At 36.7% G+C, this 20,194-nt stretch overlaps 1 protein-coding gene across 1 annotated transcript; it reads left to right on the forward strand.

Moving 5' to 3' along the window:
• Nucleotides 1-386: 386 nt before the first annotated feature.
• Nucleotides 387-4,234, forward strand: LOC306988232 (uncharacterized protein; the record flags this gene model as incomplete). Its single annotated transcript, XM_079593039.1, has 9 exons — nucleotides 387-513; nucleotides 614-667; nucleotides 963-1,031; nucleotides 1,582-1,647; nucleotides 1,740-1,799; nucleotides 2,678-2,743; nucleotides 2,865-2,918; nucleotides 3,067-3,269; nucleotides 4,043-4,234. 9 exons carry the CDS (start codon nucleotides 387-389, stop codon nucleotides 4,232-4,234), a joined length of 891 nt encoding a protein of 296 aa, XP_079449165.1.
• Nucleotides 4,235-20,194: the final 15,960 nt, after the last annotated feature.

Raw genomic sequence — 20,194 nt, forward strand, 5'->3', positions numbered from 1 at the left:
ACTGAGGTTTTCCAGAGCAAAGCTGTAAACCATTTAAGCAACTGTAAGTCTTAAGTTTCTCTTTTATCTTATTTAAATTTTTTATCCAAATCTACAATGATTACTCAAAGATACAACTATGTCAGCGGTTCTTCATCCTGTTCCTTGGAACTATGTAATTGTTGAAACATGCAGCTGCACAAATATATCAAAATGAACATTGCTAATGACCAAATAAACTGTCAACAGTATTTGTCAATCAGCAACAAAGGGAAACGGAAGAGCAACAGCAGACCTGGTGTGAGAGTCTCTCCAGCTTTCAAGGTACATTATTACCGGTAGTTGTATCTGGCTGTTGGGTATGCTCAAATGAAAATGCTTTTTTGAAGTTTTTAAGTTATGGGGTAATGCCCTGTCACAATTACACATGTTACAAGTGCAGCCTACCCATTCCACCTTTCTCAGCTCCAGTGTGTGTGTCTGAGGCAGAGCATTACGGAGACGGCTGGAGTGTTGATCCACCGAACACACAAGGTACAAGAGCATAATCAGCGATGAGTAAATCAGAAACACATTCACAGAATTTAAATGCAATATAAAACTAAATAACATCATATTTTTGTTCAATCCATAGAGCACACAATTTCTGTCCTGAGAACATCAGGGGACAACCAAGGAAGAACACGGAGTAAGATTACTGCACATAAATTCACTTAAGTAAATTTTACAATTTGACACCCCTTACCCAAATAGAGTCAGTTAACAGATCACAGTTCAGATTGCAATTGAAATGCACTTTAAAATAACTGCAAAATGATTTTTGGACAAATGTAGCCAGATTTAAGGCACTGGGACGACTCAACATAATCCACCCTTGTTAAGATAGATGCTGAAATGAATGTGTCCCGCTGAGTGTGAAGCAGGCCTTAGTGTGTTATTTTACAAATTTAACAAGTGAATCTTACCTACTCTACCTTCCTCAGCTCCAGTGGGCATCTCTCAGGCAGAGCATCATGGAGCCGGCTGGGGTGTTGATCCACCGAACACACAAGGTAAAAGCATTTATTACAATAAGTAGGAGGAAACAAGACAGGCTTGTAAAAAACGGCTGGTAGGGACTACACAAGCTCCCTCCTGGGTTAGTGACATTACTAACCCTAAAAATGACATAAACCCTGACCCCGGGAACACACAGTCCATGTTGAGAATAGGAAGAGTTGTTGTAGTCGAGCACATTTGTGAGTCTGCTCAAGCTGTCGCATTCGTCTTTTCACATGCAATACAGTACGTAACACAAATGCAATAGCATGTCACTCTGTAGGCATCTCACAACAGTTCCCACACAACCGATTTATAGATTATCATGACAGAATATGCTAATTGAAGATAGTTAACTCCACATCGGCAACATAAACTCATCAACTGACCATTCAGAAAAGTCCTGTTGCTTTACATGTCACTTCTTTTTGAATCTCTCCATCATTGTCCAACTCCAGTGTTTTATTATTTTCTGATATTTAAATTAACTACACATTTACACATTTTAGGTTGTGTTAACTTATGTTGGAAACAAGCTAATCTTACCTACTCCACCTTCCTCAGCTCAAGTGGGCGTCTCTCAGGCAGAGCATCATGGAGCCGGCTGGGGTGTTGATCCACCGAACACAGGTAAAAGAGCATTAATTACAATAGAAAAGGGAGAAAAAATCTTATTCACAGCACAAAATCTAAACCTGTTCATGATCTTTTCCACTCCATAGAGCACACATTCTCTGTCCTGAGACCCTCAGGTGATTGTGACCACCAAGGAAGATCACAGAGTAAGAAATAATGAAAAATAAATAAAAACAACAAATAACTGACACAGGCTGCGTTTACACTTGGCATTAACATGCTTTCACAGTGATCCGATCACGCAGATTGGATCATATGGCACATTTACATTTGTTCACATTAAGTGGCCACTGTATCTGGATAACTGATTGGATTTCTGAAGTGTTGTAAATTTTTTGTTGGCCATATGAGTGTAAAATTAATTTGAAGGAATCTTACACTGGTTCAAACTAAGCTTCTGTACTGTATATGTTTGATTTATGTTGTGTTTGGGACAAAGCTTTTAATGAAGAGCATTTTTTTTTTGTAATTAGGCTCTCTAAGTATATCAAATTTTGGATTTATATTTATCGTCCAATATATCGTTATCGGCTTTCAGATATAAAGAATTAATGGTTATCGGTTTCGGACAAAATTTTCATATCAATGTATCCCTATTTTGGAGAGCAACTACTCCTAGTCACCCCCTGTCATTTCAAAGATTTGTACAATAGAGAGTATGTCAAGTAGAAACGATTTTGGGAGGTGCGTGCGCAGTCAGCAGTGAGGAGCCAGGCAAAAGTATAAAGATTATACTTTTTTCAAATGGATTTGACCGAATCAAGTGACTTCTGCAGCAGACTCAGCTGCAGGGGGTGCCAGGAATAGTCACACTCAAATTTGGAAATATTAGAACTGTACTCAAAAGAGCACTGATGTACTGATTGGAGATTGTTGGTAATGCCTGTGTAATAATGAATAAATTAACCATACTGTTCTTATAAGAAGTGAACAAAAATCAGTTTTATGGTTTTCGGTTTTATATTTTAGTGTGTGTTAACTTGTGTTGGTAACAAGCGAATCTTACCTACTCCACCTTCCTCAGCTCAAGTGGGCGTCTCTCAGGCAGATCATCATGGTGCCGGCTGGAGTGTTGATCCACCGAACACAGGTAAAAGAGCATTAATTAGACATGAGGAAATCAAACACATTCACAACATTTAAAGACAATCTAATATATATACACACACACACACAAATACATATAATTACATTATCTGTTCAAACAATAGTGCAAACCTTTTCTGTCCTGAGACCTTCAGGGAACCACCAAGGAAGAGAGGAGAGTATGTTTCCTACAAATTATATTTTTATATATATTGTTTTATGCTGTTATGAAAATCATCAGCAGCATTTAAGTGTTTACCAAAATCCAGTCTTGAGTATTGTACCACGTAAGTCATTTATCGATTTAAATGATCTTCTGTATTGCAGCTAGGGCAATTCTGGAAACACTAGAAAAAATGGACATGAAGATCAACCACCTGACTTCACTTGTCCAGTCTCTAGTGGGAAACAGGCGCATTCTACCGCAGATGCAGAATGACGAAGAGGATGACGTCTTTCCAATCGCATCTATTGAAGACCTAGACCGGCTGGAACAAAGTTTAGTTGACAGGGGGTTTATGCAGAGAATGGTAAGAATCAACTGAATTTTCAACCTACAACTACTAATGAAATGTACTGTGCATGTTTACACGCTTGTCAAAAGTCTGAAATTATCAAGATTTTGTAAAAAAAAAACGGAAAAAAAATTCTGCTGCTCAGAACATGCTACATTTTCAGCATCATTAGTCCAGTGTTACATTATATTCTAATATTCTGTTTTTCTCATTGGTTAATAGCCATTATTATTGGTGCTCAATTATTGATAATGGTTCTTGTTATTATCAATGTTAAAATAGTTTTTGCTGCTTCATATTTTTGAGGAAACAGTTATCCTGTTTTTAGGATTATTTGATGAACAGTTCATTATTTAATGAACAGAAAATTCAAATGAAAGTTCAAATGAACAAAATGTATTTGAAATAAACGTAATGAAATGTGTTTGTCATTTAACATTGCTGATTAAAATGGTTACTTACCCTAAACTTTTGAATGGTAGTTTATCACAGTTTCCACAAAACTATGAATCAGCACAACTGTTTTCAACATTGATAATAATCAGAAAGGTTTATTGAGCAGCAAATCAGCATATTATAATGATTTCTGAAGGATCAAGTGCTGCTGAAAATTCAGCTTTGCAAAGCAGGAATTGCTTTTCAAAATAGAACATTTGAATCAAGTCAATGAACAGACTTTCAAAAACATTACAAAATAATAATTATTCCAAAATTTTGACGGATACAAATAAAAGTACAGAAGAGGACCTCTATATGCTAAAATATTACTTAAAATGTACCTGTTGAAGGTGAGCAGATTATCCATCAGTGGCGGGCCAACAATGAAGAAGACCGTGTGGAGAATCTGCTTCAAGGTCTTCACCACGAACGTCGCCCGGGAACTGAACTGGTGCGGGAGAGGAGACAAGCGGGGGATAAAGTCATCGAACACCGGCTCACTCTTAATAGGCAAGTTCAAATGTTGTACAGATATGCATTAGATTTGATGGCGGGAAGTTAGTCAGTCAGGTAGGTTACAAGTACTTGTTAACATGTTCATATGAGGTAATAATCAAACATGTGGTAATACCAACAGCAACGTTCCGTTTGCAAATATAGTTAGCAAATACAATAGCTTGTTAAGAACTTAAATGAGGGCCAACCACAGAAACGTACACGAAACAACGTGCTCACTATAGTTACCTAACAGGTGATTTCAATCAACATAACGTCATTTCAAAGTTTTTACATAACCGATCACAAACGCAATTAGTATATAAAATAAATGTCAATCTTTCCTCACAACTCGTCAGGACACATTCTCCACGCGTCAGCAACTGCAGTTTTACGTTGACTCACTCAGGAAGAGATTGACGCATCTGAACTCTCTGCATGTTTGATATATTTGACCAATTTATTCGGATAAAAAAATTAAAGTTTATTATTATTATTTTATGCAGCTTCAGCCATGAGGAATCCCGTCTTGTTGTCTCCAACGGAAGCAGAGGCAGAGAAATACATCAAAGATTTCCTACGCTTGGCCCCAGGGAGAGTGTAATTTATGTTGTTCATATTTGTGTATTAGATTGTATTGTTTTATTTAAATATCCATATATGTTAATATGGCGTTCTGTTAATGTGGCCTTTTATAATTAATTAAAAGTGGTAATGAATATGATTAATTGTAAATATGTTGTCTATTAGTAATAAATGTATTTCTAAAAACGACAGCAAATGCGTGTTTTATTCTAGGTTCAGGAAAGCGTGCATGGTTACTTCACGTGCACAAAACAACTTGCTATAACTAACAGGTGATTATCATATATGATATATCTAACCCAATCAACATAACGTAATTTTAAAGATATAACCGACCACAAACGTCACACAAATAGTATTAAAATAAATTTGTTTTATACATACCTCAAGCTAATTTTTCCTCACAACTCGTCAGCACGTCTTCTCCACGCGGCATCAGCAGCACATGGTTTAATGTAGACTCACGCAGGAAGAGTATTGTCCAAAGCCAGGTAAAAGTACATATTTACCGTGTTTGCAAGTACTTTTTAGAAGAAGCAGTCGAGTAACAGAAGAGGACAGCAGATTGTAAGTGCTATGTTTTCTCATTAGATTTTAGCGCGGTTTGCCGTTGCTAGGAAACATTGTTTTGTTTGCAGTGTGGTACACGCCTGCTGAAGTTGTGTTTGTTCTCGTACAGCGTGGCCATTTGTAGCGGCTGCGTTTTATGGGAATTTGTTAATGGAAGGAATAATTTATTTTAAACGATGTCTGGTCTACATAAATCAGATGTCTTGGAGATGTATGAACATCTGATGAACATCTTTAAAAGAGCGGATTGCCGACGTTCTAAATTATTTACGTCTTATTTACATAGCCTAGACGTCGTTCTAACAGCTGGCAAGGACGTCTCGGCGACGTAAAGCATATGAGCACACGCCCTAATATAAACGTCTTCCAGATGAAAACGACGACGTCACACAGATGTCTGCGCGACGTGCGTGTGCTATCTGGGATCCTTCCAACCACTGTAGATAGATTCTTGAATAGCTTACCTGATCTATCTCCGCTCCTCAGTGAACCCAAACAAACAGAGGAACTAGAGGAAATGACTAGCAGTATGAGCACCATTTTCTCTAGTACATTAGAAACTGTTGCACCAATTAGATTAAAAAAGGTTAGAGAGAAAACTAAAGCACCATGGTACAACAGTGCTACGCATGTTATCAAGAGAGAAACTCGTAACTTAGAGCGCAAATGGAAACAAACTAATTTAGAGGTCTTTAGAATCGCGTGGAAAGACAGTATGTCACGTTATAAAAAGGCTCTAAAAGCAGCCAGGTCTGAGCATCTACGCAAACTAATAGAAAATAACCAAAACAATCCAAGGTTTTTATTTAACACTGTGGCTAGATTAACAAATAAACAGACATCACCTGAACAAAATATTCCGTTACATTTTAATAGTAATGATTTCATGAATTTCTTCACTGAGAAAATAGAAAGCATCAGAAACACAATTGTAAATGTACAATCTTTGACAGCGTCTTATGATTCAGCCTCAATTATCGCCCCTCAAGAACAACTACAGTGCTTTACAACTATAGGACAGGACGAGCTAAATAAACTTATCACTGCATCTAAACCAACAACATGTTTATTAGATCCAATACCCACTAAACTACTGAAAGAAGTGTTACCTGTAGTGGAAGAGCCTCTTCTCAATATTATTAACTCGTCTCTATCTTTAGGACATGTTCCAAAAACATTCAAGCTGGCAGTTATAAAACCTCTTATTAAGAAACCACAATTAGATCCAAATAACCTAGCAAACTACAGACCCATCTCAAATCTTCCATTTATGTCTAAAATACTAGAAAAAGTTGTGTCCGCTCAATTGTGCTCTTTCTTGCAAGAAAACGATATCTATGAAAAGTTTCAGTCAGGATTCAGGCCACATCATAGCACAGAAACTGCGCTGGTTAAAATTACAAATGATTTACTTTTAGCTTCTGACCAAGGCTGTATCTCAATACTAGTTTTACTCGATCTTAGTGCTGCGTTTGACACTATAGATCATAAAATACTCTTAGATCGACTTCAAAATTACACTGGTGTTCAGGGACAGGCATTAAGCTGGTTTAGATCATACCTATCAGACCGTTACCATTTTGTCCATTTAAATGGGGAAAAATCAAAGATAACGTCAGTAAATTATGGAGTGCCGCAGGGATCTGTATTAGGCCCCCTGCTATTCTCAATTTATATGCTGCCACTTGGTAATATTATAAGAAAACATGGAATAAGTTTCCACTGTTATGCTGATGACACTCAATTATATATTTCATCACGACCAGATGATAACACTAAATTATCTAAAATGACAGAGTGTGTTAAAGATATAAAATATTGGATGACGTGTAATTTTCTTCTATTATATTCAGATAAAACGGAGGTATTACTGATTGGTCCAAAAAACTGCCCACAAAACCTCTTACAATACAACCTTAATCTAGATGGACGTCCTGTTACTTTATCCTCTACAGTAAAAGACCTGGGTGTTATACTAGACCACAACTTGTCTTTTGAAAATCATATTTCAAATGTCACAAGAACAGCCTTTTTCCACCTTAGAAACATTGCTAAGCTACGTAATATGCTATCAGTTTCTGATGCAGAAAAGTTAGTTCATGCATTCATGACCTCGAGACTAGATTACTGTAATGCTTTATTAGCTGGTTGTCCTGCATCCTCAGTAAACAAGCTACAGTTAGTCCAAAATGCAGCTGCTAGAGTTCTTACTAGGTCAAGAAAATATGATCATATAACACCAATTTTATCATCTCTACACTGGTTACCTATTAAGTTCCGTATCAATTACAAAGTATTGTTACTGACCTATAAAGCCCTAAATGGTTTAGCTCCTGTGTATTTAAGAGATCTTCTATCGCCATATATTCCATCGCGCTCTTTAAGATCGCTAAATTCGAGGCTTCTGGTCGTACCTAGGATATCTAAGTCCACTAAAGGAGGGAGGGCGTTTTCACATCTAGCTCCTAAACTCTGGAATAGCCTTCCTGATACTGTCCGAGGCTCAGACTCGCTCTCCCAGTTTAAAACTAGATTAAAGACGCATCTCTTTAGCCAAGCATTCACATGATGCATCTCATACCTTTTATACTACAGTTAAATCAGATCAAATGCATTCATATTAAGAACAGCAGCTACGCTAATTATTTCCCATCTGCCTTTTTTGTTGTTATCTCGGGACGCCTGTCCCGAGATAACTCAAATAGAGTTCGTCAGCTCCAGTTATGTATCCAGCCTCTCATGGAGACTTCAGATGCCCCAACGTCTGTGATGAGACGACTCGACGCCTGTGAAGAGACGACCCAACGCCGGCGATATGTTATGCCCTAAATTTCATGATTAACTAACTGTATTTTTGTATGTATATTTTTGAAATGCATTTTCTGTAAAGCTGCTTTGAAACAATGTGTATTGTGAAAAGCGCTATACAAATAAACTTGAATTGAATTGAATTGAATTGTTAAGCTCATGAGGTTAGATATAACAAAACTAGACGGCTGTCTTGTTCCGTTTCCACTTTTGTTATATTCAGACACACTAACTCTGGGTCAAGTGTTGCAGACTTAGTATTCAAAAGCATATAAATGTTAATCCTGCAAGAAAGAGAAATTTTAGTTTTAAAAATTCCTGAACAATTGCAATAGGAAATAGGAACCGACCTGTGATGGCGGCGGCACATTCAATGGATCTCATGGTCTAACTTTAATGCACACCATACAACCCATATCATATTTCATACTCTGCTCTCCATATATTTGTACATTTATATGAGCAAGCAATGAGACTATTTTCACCTCTGGATAGCCTACCTAATAAAGCTTTAACCTAGTGGTATTTTCCACAATATCTCAAAGAAATAGTATTTCATGTTTTAATTTGAAGCTACACTGTGTAGGAATTACTCCCATCTAGCGGTGAAATTGTATATGACTACCGATTGAATATTACTTTCTAGCCCCTCCCATTCCGAGGGCGTTTTAACTCCTACTGTGGCCATATTATTTCAAATCTGCCTGCAGTCGCGAGTAATCTCCCTCTCGCCTTCGTCTCGGGGCCACTGTGTAAAAACGCGTAAGGCGAAGCTTGAATTTCCAGGTATGTCCCACTTTGCCTAATGTATTTTCAAGATGGAGGCGCAACATGGCTTCTGCCATTCGAGCAGCTCACCCGTATGTAGTATTAATGGCAGATTCTACGCTTACGAGAATACTTGATTAGTTGGTAGAAGTAATTATACATTAATGAGCACATATAATTTTGAAAGAACAAAGTGGTTTTTGCTAAGAATCAACTTAAAAAATGACACAGTGTAGCTTTAAAGGGGTGGTTGATTATGATTTCACTTTTATAACTTTAGTTGGTGTGTAATGTTGCTGTAAAAAAACTGCTATTAACTCTTTTATCTTTTCTGGTTCGGAGTAATTGAATGGCTATGTCCGGTTAGAACATTACGTCTCACACCAGACGGTACTTGTAGATGATTTATTGTGCAAATGTAATGTATGTGGTTAATTAGTTGCACGCACACACATAATCTTACTTTTTTTTTTTTTCTTTTACAATAAACAAGCACATCTACACATCCTCTCTCCATATGAGCTTGTTTTTTAACTCCCCGGAAAGTTTTTGAACAGTCCAACTCACGAACAGAGGCGGGGGAGTTAGAAAGAGTCCATTTCCAAAGGGTGGCCTTTTTTACAGTTGCTGTTTGAGCATAAACAACATCTGCAAAGTTACAATTACTACATGACATTCCTCCCGGATTAGTGACATCACTAACCCTAAAATTCATAAACCCCGCCCCCGGGAACGCGATTTATAGATTATCATGACAGAATATGCTAATCAATGACTTGAAGACAACTACACATAAGCTGCATAAATTCATCAACTTACCATTCAAAAAATGTTGTCTACGTGTTGTCAAGTTTAAAAAATTGTGTGACATCCAATCTTTTATTTCATGTAGACATTTTCTCAGTGCTTCAACTGAATTTGTTTTAGTGTTCAGAGGTAAATACATTTGGACGTCATCTGCAAAGCAGTGAAAGGAAATGTTGTATTTTTGGAAAATTGATCTCATGGGCAACATGTACAACAAAAACAAGACTGGGCCTAAAATTGAGCCTTGAGGCACCCCGCTGTTAATCGGTGCTTTACTTGAGTAAAAAGGCCCGAGGTTTACAGAAAAAACCTGTCTCTCAGATATGACTGTAACCACTTCAGAGCTGTGCCTTTAATGGCTGCACATGACTCGAGTCTTGACAATAAAATCTTGTGGTCAACCGTATCAAACGCTGCAGTCAGATCTAAAAGCACTAAAACAGCAGAGCTACCAGAATCAGAAATTAAGAGAAGGTCATTAAATACTTAAAAAAAAAAAAACAGTTTCCGTACTGTGACAAGATCTAAAACTGGAATTTTTCAAAGATGTTGTTAGAATTGAGGTCAAGGGCGTAGATTTGGTTTGAACATTGGGGGGGTTTTCATGTGATCATGGTATAAATATTGGGGGGGTTATCTCCCCCCCAATCCCCCCACAAATTACACCCCTGATTGAGGTGCAGTAGGAGTTGTAAATGTCAAGTTAAATTTTATTATGGCCAATTACTAAAACTGACAGTAATAATAAAAAAAAAAATTTGGTTACATCTCACCCCAGAGAAGTTTTAACCCAGACTATGGGGTAAATTATAACATTTCACGCCTCCTGTTTGAAACTAAACCATGCATTTTCTGTTTGTGCTGCAAAGATAACAGCTAAGTCATTTAATAGCTGAAACTTGTAAGTTTGAATCACATTTTGAATGCATTGGCTTAAAATGTTACAACATCACCGGCCTCCCCGTACACCAAGGTTCTTCAACAGGGGGAACCGCAAATTAATGTTTGATACAACTTATTTTTTGAGTTTGTGCTCTGGAGAACGTGAAATGTTCCAATTTACAGCGTGTTTTTGCAGCGGTGAGAAATGTAGCCAATCACAGACATGTCTGTTGATCTCTTGAACACAATGGCCAATCAGAGGTGTTTAATCCACTCACTGAGTTTTTGTTCAGTGATGAGTTCTGCACGTAATCGTGTACGAGACACGATGTAGCCTACATTAGAGATTCCTTAGGCCGTGTGTGTACACAACTTTATTTTTTTTAATGGAACGTTGTGAGATTGCAAAAAGAGATGAGTGACTGATTTTTTGTGATTAAAGCCACTTTCAAAGCTATAGATACAATCCATTGAATTTACGTTTTGTTTTTTATGCTGCTAAGAGAAATGATGGCCAATTATACACACTGCAAAATTTTAGAAGTGACATAAATGCAGAATTGCATTTTACTAGTAATACTAGCACAGGACAAAAAGGTGGCATGTCAAAATAGATACAATGCAAATGCAGACTAGATTAAAACAATATTCATATCAATACATTTTTAAAATTCCATTCCAATTATTTTTTAAACTAATGACTTGCAAATTATCTGTAATGTTAATAAACTTGTAGCTAAAGTTCAGGTAAATGTTTAATTGTCCATCTTGTCCATTAATAAAATAAAAATGTATGAGTATGCAAATCCATCAAAATAATTTACAACAATAGCAACCAACTAATTAATTGTGATTTTTATTGTAACGTGTTGTACAATATGATGCATGAATCTCAATTTTAACAATGAAAAGTAATTTATAGTCTGTGATGCATATGCAACAACAATTATGTGCATAGTTCTGATCTACGGTCTTAACATAATTTAACTTAATCTTAATCATAAAATAGTTAATTAATATTAATATCGAAGGCAATATGCTGTAGCTGTTTGACACATTTTGGTCCCTGTCTATGTCTCTATTGCCTAAGTGGTATTTGCCCTGAAAAATGTTTAAGACCCCTGCCCTACACAATTCATATCATCACTCAATGAGATTCACCAACGCTATCTCACAACCAATTCGTACGAGTGAGTAAATGTACAAATTCGTATGATTATTCTAAACCCACGTGGTTCAGGGGCGGGCTCATTCGTACAAATTCATACGAATTGGGCAACTCGTAAAATATCTACGATTTAGCGAAAATTATACAAATTCGTAGGAACTACCCAGCTAACAGGGAACGTTCCCAGAACATTCACTAACGTTCTTTAAAAGTTGTGTAAATGTTAGTACAAAACGTTATTAAAGTAATGTTTTCGGAACGTTCATTTAACGTTATTAACGTTCTCATAACATTGAGAGAAAACGTTCTTAGAACAACGTTCTCGGAACGTCTTTTTGACGTTATTTGTGATTGATGAACGTTCTCATAACGTTGAGAGAAAACGTTCTTAGAACAACGTTCTTAGAACGTCTTTTTGACGTTATTTGTGATTGATCAAAGTTCTCATAACGTTGATATAAAACGTTCTTGGAACAACGTTCTTGGAACGTCTTTTTGACGTTATTTGGGATTGATGAACGTTCTCATAACGTTGAATCGAAAACGTTCTTGGAACAACGTTCTTGGAACGTCTTTTTGACGTTATTTGTGATTGATGAACGTTCTCATAACGTTGATATAAAACGTTCTAAAACCAAAGTTCTCGGAACGTCTTTTTGACGTTATTTGTGATTGATGAACGTTCTCATAACGTTGATATAAAACGTTCTTGGAACAACGTTCTTGGAACGTCTTTTTGACGTTATTTCGTGATTGATGAACGTTCTCATAACGTTGATATAAAACGTTCTTGGAACAACGTTCTTGGAACGTCTTTTTGACGTTATTTGGGATTGATGAACGTTCTCATAACGTTGATTGAAAACGTTCTTGGAACAACGTTCTTGGAACGTCTTTTTGACGTTATTTGTGATTGATGAACGTTCTCATAACGTTGATATAAAACGTTCTAAAACCAAAGTTCTCGGAACGTCTTTTTGACGTTATTTGTGATTGATGAACGTTCTCATAACGTTGATATAAAACGTTCTTGGAACAACGTTCTTGGAACGTCTTTTTGACGTTATTTCGTGATTGATGAACGTTCTCATAACGTTGATATAAAACGTTCTTGGAACAACATCCTTGGAACGTCTTTTTGACGTTATTTGTGATTGATGAACGTTCTCATAACGTTGATTGAAAACGTTCTAAAACCAAAGTTCTCGGAACGTCTTTTTGACGTTATTTGTGATTGATGAACGTTCTCATAACGTTGATATAAAACGTTCTTGGAACAGCGTTCTTGGAACGTCTTTTTGACGTTATTTGTGATTGATGAATGTTCTCATAACATTGATATAAAACGTTCTTGGAACAACGTTCTTGGAACGTCTTTTTGACGTTATTTCGTGATTGATGAACGTTCTCATAACGTTGATAGAAAACGTTCTAAAACCAAAGTTCTTGGAACGTCTTTTTGACGTTATTTGTGATTGATCAAAGTTCTCATAACGTTGATATAAAACGTTCTTGGAACAACGTTCTTGGAACGTCTTTTTGACGTTATTTCGTGATTGATGAACGTTCTCATAACGTTGATAGAAAACGTTCTAAAACCAAAGTTCTTGGAACGTTTTTTTTTACGTTATTTGTGATTGATGAAAGTTCTCATAACGTTGATAGAAAACGTTCTTGGAACAACGTTCTTGGAACGTCTTTTTGACGTTATTTGTGATTGATGAAAGTTCTCATAATGTTGATATAAAACGTTCTTGGAACAACGTTCTTGGAACGTCTTTTTGACGTTATTTCGTGATTGATGAACGTTCTCATAACGTTGATAGAAAACGTTCTTAGAACAACGTTCTTGGAACGTCTTTTTGACGTTATTTGTGATTGATGAAAGTTCTCATAATGTTGATAGAAAACGTTCTTGGAACAACGTTCTTGGAACGTCTTTTTGACGTTATTTGTGATTGATGAAAGTTCTCATAATGTTGATATAAAACGTTCTTGGAACAACGTTCTTGGAACGTCTTTTTGACGTTATTTCGTGATTGATGAACGTTCTCATAACGTTGATAGAAAACGTTCTTAGAACAACGTTCTTGGAACGTCTTTTTGACGTTATTTGTGATTGATGAAAGTTCTCATAATGTTGATATAAAACGTTCTTGGAACAACGTTCTTGGAACGTCTTTTTGACGTTATTTCTTGATTGATGAACGTTCTCATAACGTTGATATAAAATGTTCTTAGAACAACGTTCTTGCAACGTCTTTTCGACGTTATTTGTGATTGATGAAAGTTCTCATAACGTTAATTGAAAACGTTCTTAGAACAACGTTCTCCGAACATCCTTATAATGTTATTAGTATTTTATGAATGTTATATTTAGGCTGTCATACAGCGTTTTGGGAACATGTTATTTGCTGAACATTCTCATAATGTTAAGTAGGCTACACTTAACAAATGTGTGCTTCATAACATTAGTTTACAATCACTAGATTTGTATGACTATATATCCATATAAACATTTTAAACATCACAGTAGGCTAGTTTATAACACCACCCCAATAAACCAGCACTTATAGCGCTATAAATAATTGTATATTAACTAGTGCAAAATGCCTCTGCAAAATAAATTTTTGTGTGTGTTTTTAGTAATTGTTGTTTTGGTGTGTTTGAGTGCTCATTGTTACAATTACACAGCAAAAGTTCGGTGACATCTTTATTTGTGCATGGTAGAAAGCAAATACTGATCCTGAAATAATTACATAAAATAAATGTGGAAAATTGAACTATACGATTGAGGGGGCAGGCTACACAGTGAACTCAGAGAAAACGCTATACGCTTGAGCAAAAACAGTTTGTGTATAGGCTACAAATGATGCCTGTTAAAGAGATTGTGAACGCATTGAATATTATATGTTTTGTTGGTTAATAGCATAAGCTACTATTACACAGTAGCGATAACATTAAGCGCACCAGAGAAGTACATATAATATTCAGATGTAAACAGCATAGCTGACTTACAGATTCAGTTAACATCCACAAATGAATAAGCGTGATGAATCAGGCAGCAGGCTACACACAGTAACTCAGAGAAAACGCTACGCTTGAGCAAACAGTGTGCGAATAGGTTACTATAATTGATGGCAAAGTGCCTGTTAGGGTTAGGGTTAGGGTTGGGTTAGGCTCATTACAATCACACAGCAAAAGTTCAGTGACATTTTTATTTGTGCATGAAAGCAAATACTGATACTGACATAATGACATACAATAAATATGGAAAATGTAACTACACGATTCAGGGAGCAGGCTACACAGTGAACTCCGAGAAAAGCTGTGAATAAAATATAATATTCAGAAGTAAACAGTGTAGCTGACTAAATGTTTAGCTGACAGAGTGTTTATGTCAGAATGTTTATTTTTAAACAATTACCTTCTTTTGCCGATATATTTAGTGATATCTTTTGCATTTCTAATCCAAACAACGTCAAACTTGACACTGCACTTACTCGTGCCCGTAGCAAGAAACCTGTCAAGTTTGAAATCCATTGGACTAACGGTTCGAGAGATATGTGGTTACAGTATACAGACAGACAGACAGACAGACAGACAGACAGACAGACAGACAGACAGACCTTCCTGTAATTTATAGATATGCTATTCACATTATGTGAAGCTCTGTTAAATATATTGAAATACATTTTGAACATATATTATTTAAAAAATACATTTTAAACATTTAAACATAAACCTTTTAAATTGTTCTTCATGTTACATCAGTAAATTGTGTACATATTGTGTATATTTCATAAAATATATCCATGCCTTATCATGTTTAGTTTTTAATAAATGTTTAGCAATTTTATTTATACACCACGTTAACCATTTATATAAAGCTATATAATATTATAGACTATATTACATGATATTATAGCCTATTATAACCTATTATAAATGACTTTGTAAACATTGTTTTACACTCAATGCTTCATATTCTTATTCCGTTTACAGTTTGTTGATGGCCACGAGTCTATACACTTAATGTTAACCTCACATTTCAGGATATTTTATCTGATTATCAAATAATTCCCTCCATCATTTCTTCTTTCATGTAAATGCTGCGTGACTTCTACGTAACGTATTTTAATTTGCGCGCGCACTGAACACTCGAGTTGCTTTTGAACCAGATTTGAACTGGAGTTACCATGGAAACGGGCGGGGAGCTCAACTGACGACAAGCAGCAACTCTGTCTCTCACTGTTGGTTTCGCTAATTTCAGGTAAGTTTAGTCCCCAAAATTACACAAATAGTACATAAAAATGTTTCTGACACATTCTTTCATGTAAATAACACGCTTCCGTTGAATATTTACTTTATAGAAATGGTTAGTGTCTTCGGGAAAAGTCCGTTAGCATCTCAACTGTTAGACTTTAGCTGTAACTTAAGTTTAGGCTTTAGGCTTGTAATCTTGATTAGCGATTTTGTAAAGGTTTTGGTGGCAATGTTTCAATGTGAATGGAAGTAAACTAAATTATCTTAAAATTAATTAACTTAAAAGTATTCACTGGACGGTTATTTCGTAGTTTTCACATGACGGAATGCCCTACAGGAGGGCAAATTGGGGTTTTATAATGCCATTTATGCCTAGTATTAACATGAATGTCACGCAACCGCTTAATTCACAGGTAAGTTAACGTTAATTCCAAGTCAGTTGAATCACCGTTTTCATATTAATGTGCTCTTTTAATTTAACGTTAAGCATACAGCGCGCGCGCGCGCACACACACGTTACACACAGATGAATAACCTTAACGTTACTTCAAAAAATGTATATATTCATTGACAAGCTACTTTTTGTTTTTTTACAAGTGAATGAACGATTTATTTGTCCAAAGGACAAGTACAATACCAGGGTTAACGTTAATGCCAAGCCCTGGTTTATAAATTTTTATAATTTTATTATAATAGCTTCAAAGAAGACCTTTCTCAATGCTGCTATTGTCATACAATGAAAGTATTATATTACTACTTCCATAGTATGGCAAATTAGTACAAATTAGAAAAGTTTAGCAGGTAAAGTTACACAGAATTTTGATGCACATTATCTTATTTTCCCCTCAATGATGGAAGTTCATAATTTTTTTAGGTGTAGCTAATCCTTTATAATGTGTTATTGAACCTTTCCATTGTATAACATTTGTAAGCTACATTTTAATCTTGTGTGGTTTACAGTTTTTTTCCCACAGAGACTTCCAATGGGACGGGCGTCTGAACTGGCGGATGCGGAGCATCAAGCTTCTACTAGTTCTTCCCCCTCAAGGCCAAAGCATACCAAACAGACATCATCCCATTACAGGACAACCGTTGGATGCATTGACCTCTGAATTGGAGCTCTAAGGTGAGAGAAACTATCCCCGTACTATGCTCGAAGACGAAAATTTTGTCAGCGTGCCAGCATGTTGTTGTGGAATGTACTGTTGCATGAGAAAAAAAACACTCCTCACATGTGAAAACACTTTGCTTTACTGATCACTAACCAATCACATATAGGTCAAAGGTCAGATTACCTGTTTTGAACTATTGATGCCATCAATGGACAGAGACTCCCCACACACAATTGTGTTCTTTACTGTATTCTAAAGAATATACTTTTGGTTTACATATGTTTATGGTTGTGTTGTATGCTACTGTATACAACAGTAATGTTTGGCCTAAAAAACATGTTATGTTTCTACATTGCATTGGTGTTTAGTGTACTTGTTCCCGCTCTCAGCAGATTACTGTCACTGTAGAACATTGTATTGAAGTGAAGATATAAGCCTATGAAAGATCAGAGTGCTTTAGATATAGAACAACAGTGTTTACATGGTATATCCAAAAATTTACTATTATGAAAGAAGTGTTTGCCATTTGATGCAAATGCTTCATTCTGTCATGTGGTTATGGCATTTTGAATGCAGTGTTACATTTTGAAAGAGATGTGAGGCCATTTTGTGTGTGCAGTTTTGGGAATTGTGTGTAGAGTTTTGAAAAAGGGTGACATCGTTTTGAAAACGTGTTTGCAGTTGGAAAAAAACTAATATAAATTTATAGTACTCAAAGCACAGTCTAAATAACTTTAGGGTTAAAGGAACACTCCGACTTTTTGGGACTTTAGCCTATTCACCTTATCCCCCAGAGTTAGATAAGTCCATACATACCTTTTTCATCTCCGTGCGTGCTATAAGTCTGTTTGACGCACCCACCGCTAGCCTAGCTTAGCACAAAGACTGGATGTAAATGGTTGCAGCTAGCATACTAATCCAAATGAGTGACAAAATAACGCAAACATTTTCCTATTTACATGTTGTGATTTGTATAGTCACAGAGTGTACAAAAAACAAAGTCACATGAGACACAGACATATTTTAACCGTATAAATACTGGGAACTATATTCTCAGAAGGTGAAGCACTGCTACTTGGGCGGAGTAATAACCGCAGCACCTGAGACGCGCCGTGGTGAGGAGCAGAGAGTTCGTTCAGAGCGCGTCTCAGGTGCGCTGCGGTTATCACTCCGCCCTATATTCAGGGGATATAGTTCCCAGTATTTATACGGTTAAAATATGTCTGTGTCTCATGTGACTTTGTTTTTTGTACACTCTGTGACTATACAAATCACAACATGTAAATAGGAAAATGTTTGCGTTATTTTGTCACTTATTTGGATTAGTATGCTAGTTGCAACCATTTACATCCAGTCTTTGTGCTAAGCTAGGCTAGCGGTGGGTGCGTCAAACAGACTTATAGCACGCACGGAGATGAAAAAGGTATGTATGGACTTATCTAACTCTGGGGGATAAGTTGAATAGGCTAAAGTCCCAAAAAGTTGGAGTGTTCCTTTAACATTTATGGAGTAGCCACACTGTTATTATCAAATGTTTATGAAATAATAATTCACCAATTTTTAGTAACATCAGTCAATCTGTTTTTTATCCACAGACGGGGCATGAAGAGACTGGACCACAGACTGGACCACAGTGCTAGTTTGGCACACCCACACTACTTATATTTAAGGGATAGTTCACCCAAAAATGAATATTCTGTCAGTAATTACTCACCTTCATGTTGTTCCAACCCCGTAAGACTTTCGTGAAATCTGACAGCTGTCTCACTCCTCCATAGGTCACACGCATCACACACATGACCAGCGTCGGCCAATGGTGAGCCTACGTGGTGACGTGCAACACAGATATACTATGTGCAGTTATACTACGTAAACACACTTAGGCCCACGGAGAACATAATGAATAGTGGAATAAAGTCATTAGTTTTGTTTGTTTTTTGCGCACAAAAAGTATTCTCGTCGCTTGATAAACATATGGTTGAGCCACTGTAGTCACTTGGACTATTTTAACGATGTCTTTAAAGGTGCAGTGTGTGATTTTTAGAGGCATCTAGTGGTGAGGTTTGCAAATTGCAAACAGCCAGTCACTTGCGGCCTATCCCTCCCTTCTCAAACTGGAAAGAGAAGCACGGTGGCCGACGTAACCAGCACATTTCTCCCCACATAGCAAACCCACAACACAGCGAGGGAGAAGAACCACATGAAACTATCCAACTACAAAATTTTTCTAACAGATTAGTTTAGCTGGCTAGTATGAACTGTTATGCTGTAGGCTAATGTTAGTGTTTTACAGTCAATAGTACTAATCAGCTGATTGTCTCACGAACGTAACAGCACATTTATCCCCACATAGAAAAGCCATAACACAGGGAGGGAGAATAACTAAGTTACATGAAACAATATACCTACATATTTTACACCACTGACAAGGGAAAAGTCACTTCACACGGTGTCTATGGCTAGCTTCTTGGTAATGCTAACATTATGAAACAACAGTTTTCATTTGCAATGTTAAAGTTGGAATACCTGTCCAGCAGAAAACAGGACACTTCGGCGTCGCTTTGAAAGCCTTTTTCCCTCAGTGAAAGGGAAAGCTTTTCCCTTCCATCAGTGAAAAGCCACACCGATGTTGACCCGTGATTTTTAGATTTACCCTCCGTCGGCTCTTGTCCTAAACAATATCTGTTTTCTGCAGCTTCTCATTCAAGTTAGTGACGAAACGCGCACTGTAGCGCTGTTTGTTCGCTGTCGGCTACGGTAGAAACATGACGTCACAATATGTCAAGCTTCATAGAAGGGGGTGCCTGCGGTTATGTAGATATAAATGACTCAAAACAAAACGGCTCATTAAGTAAGGTCTTTATACACCACTGAAAACATGGTTATGGATCTTATATTGCATTTCTGTCAATAGATCCTCAGAAATATTACACATTGCACCTTTAATAACTATTCTGGGCCGGCAAGTTTCAATCCCTCAAGAAGCCTATGGAGGAGTGAGACAGCGCTCAGATTTCATCAAAAATATCTTAATTTGTGTT

This window comes from Phoxinus phoxinus, assembly GCF_949152265.1.
Source record: "Phoxinus phoxinus genome assembly, chromosome: 20".
Taxonomy (NCBI): Eukaryota; Metazoa; Chordata; class Actinopteri; order Cypriniformes; family Leuciscidae; genus Phoxinus; species Phoxinus phoxinus.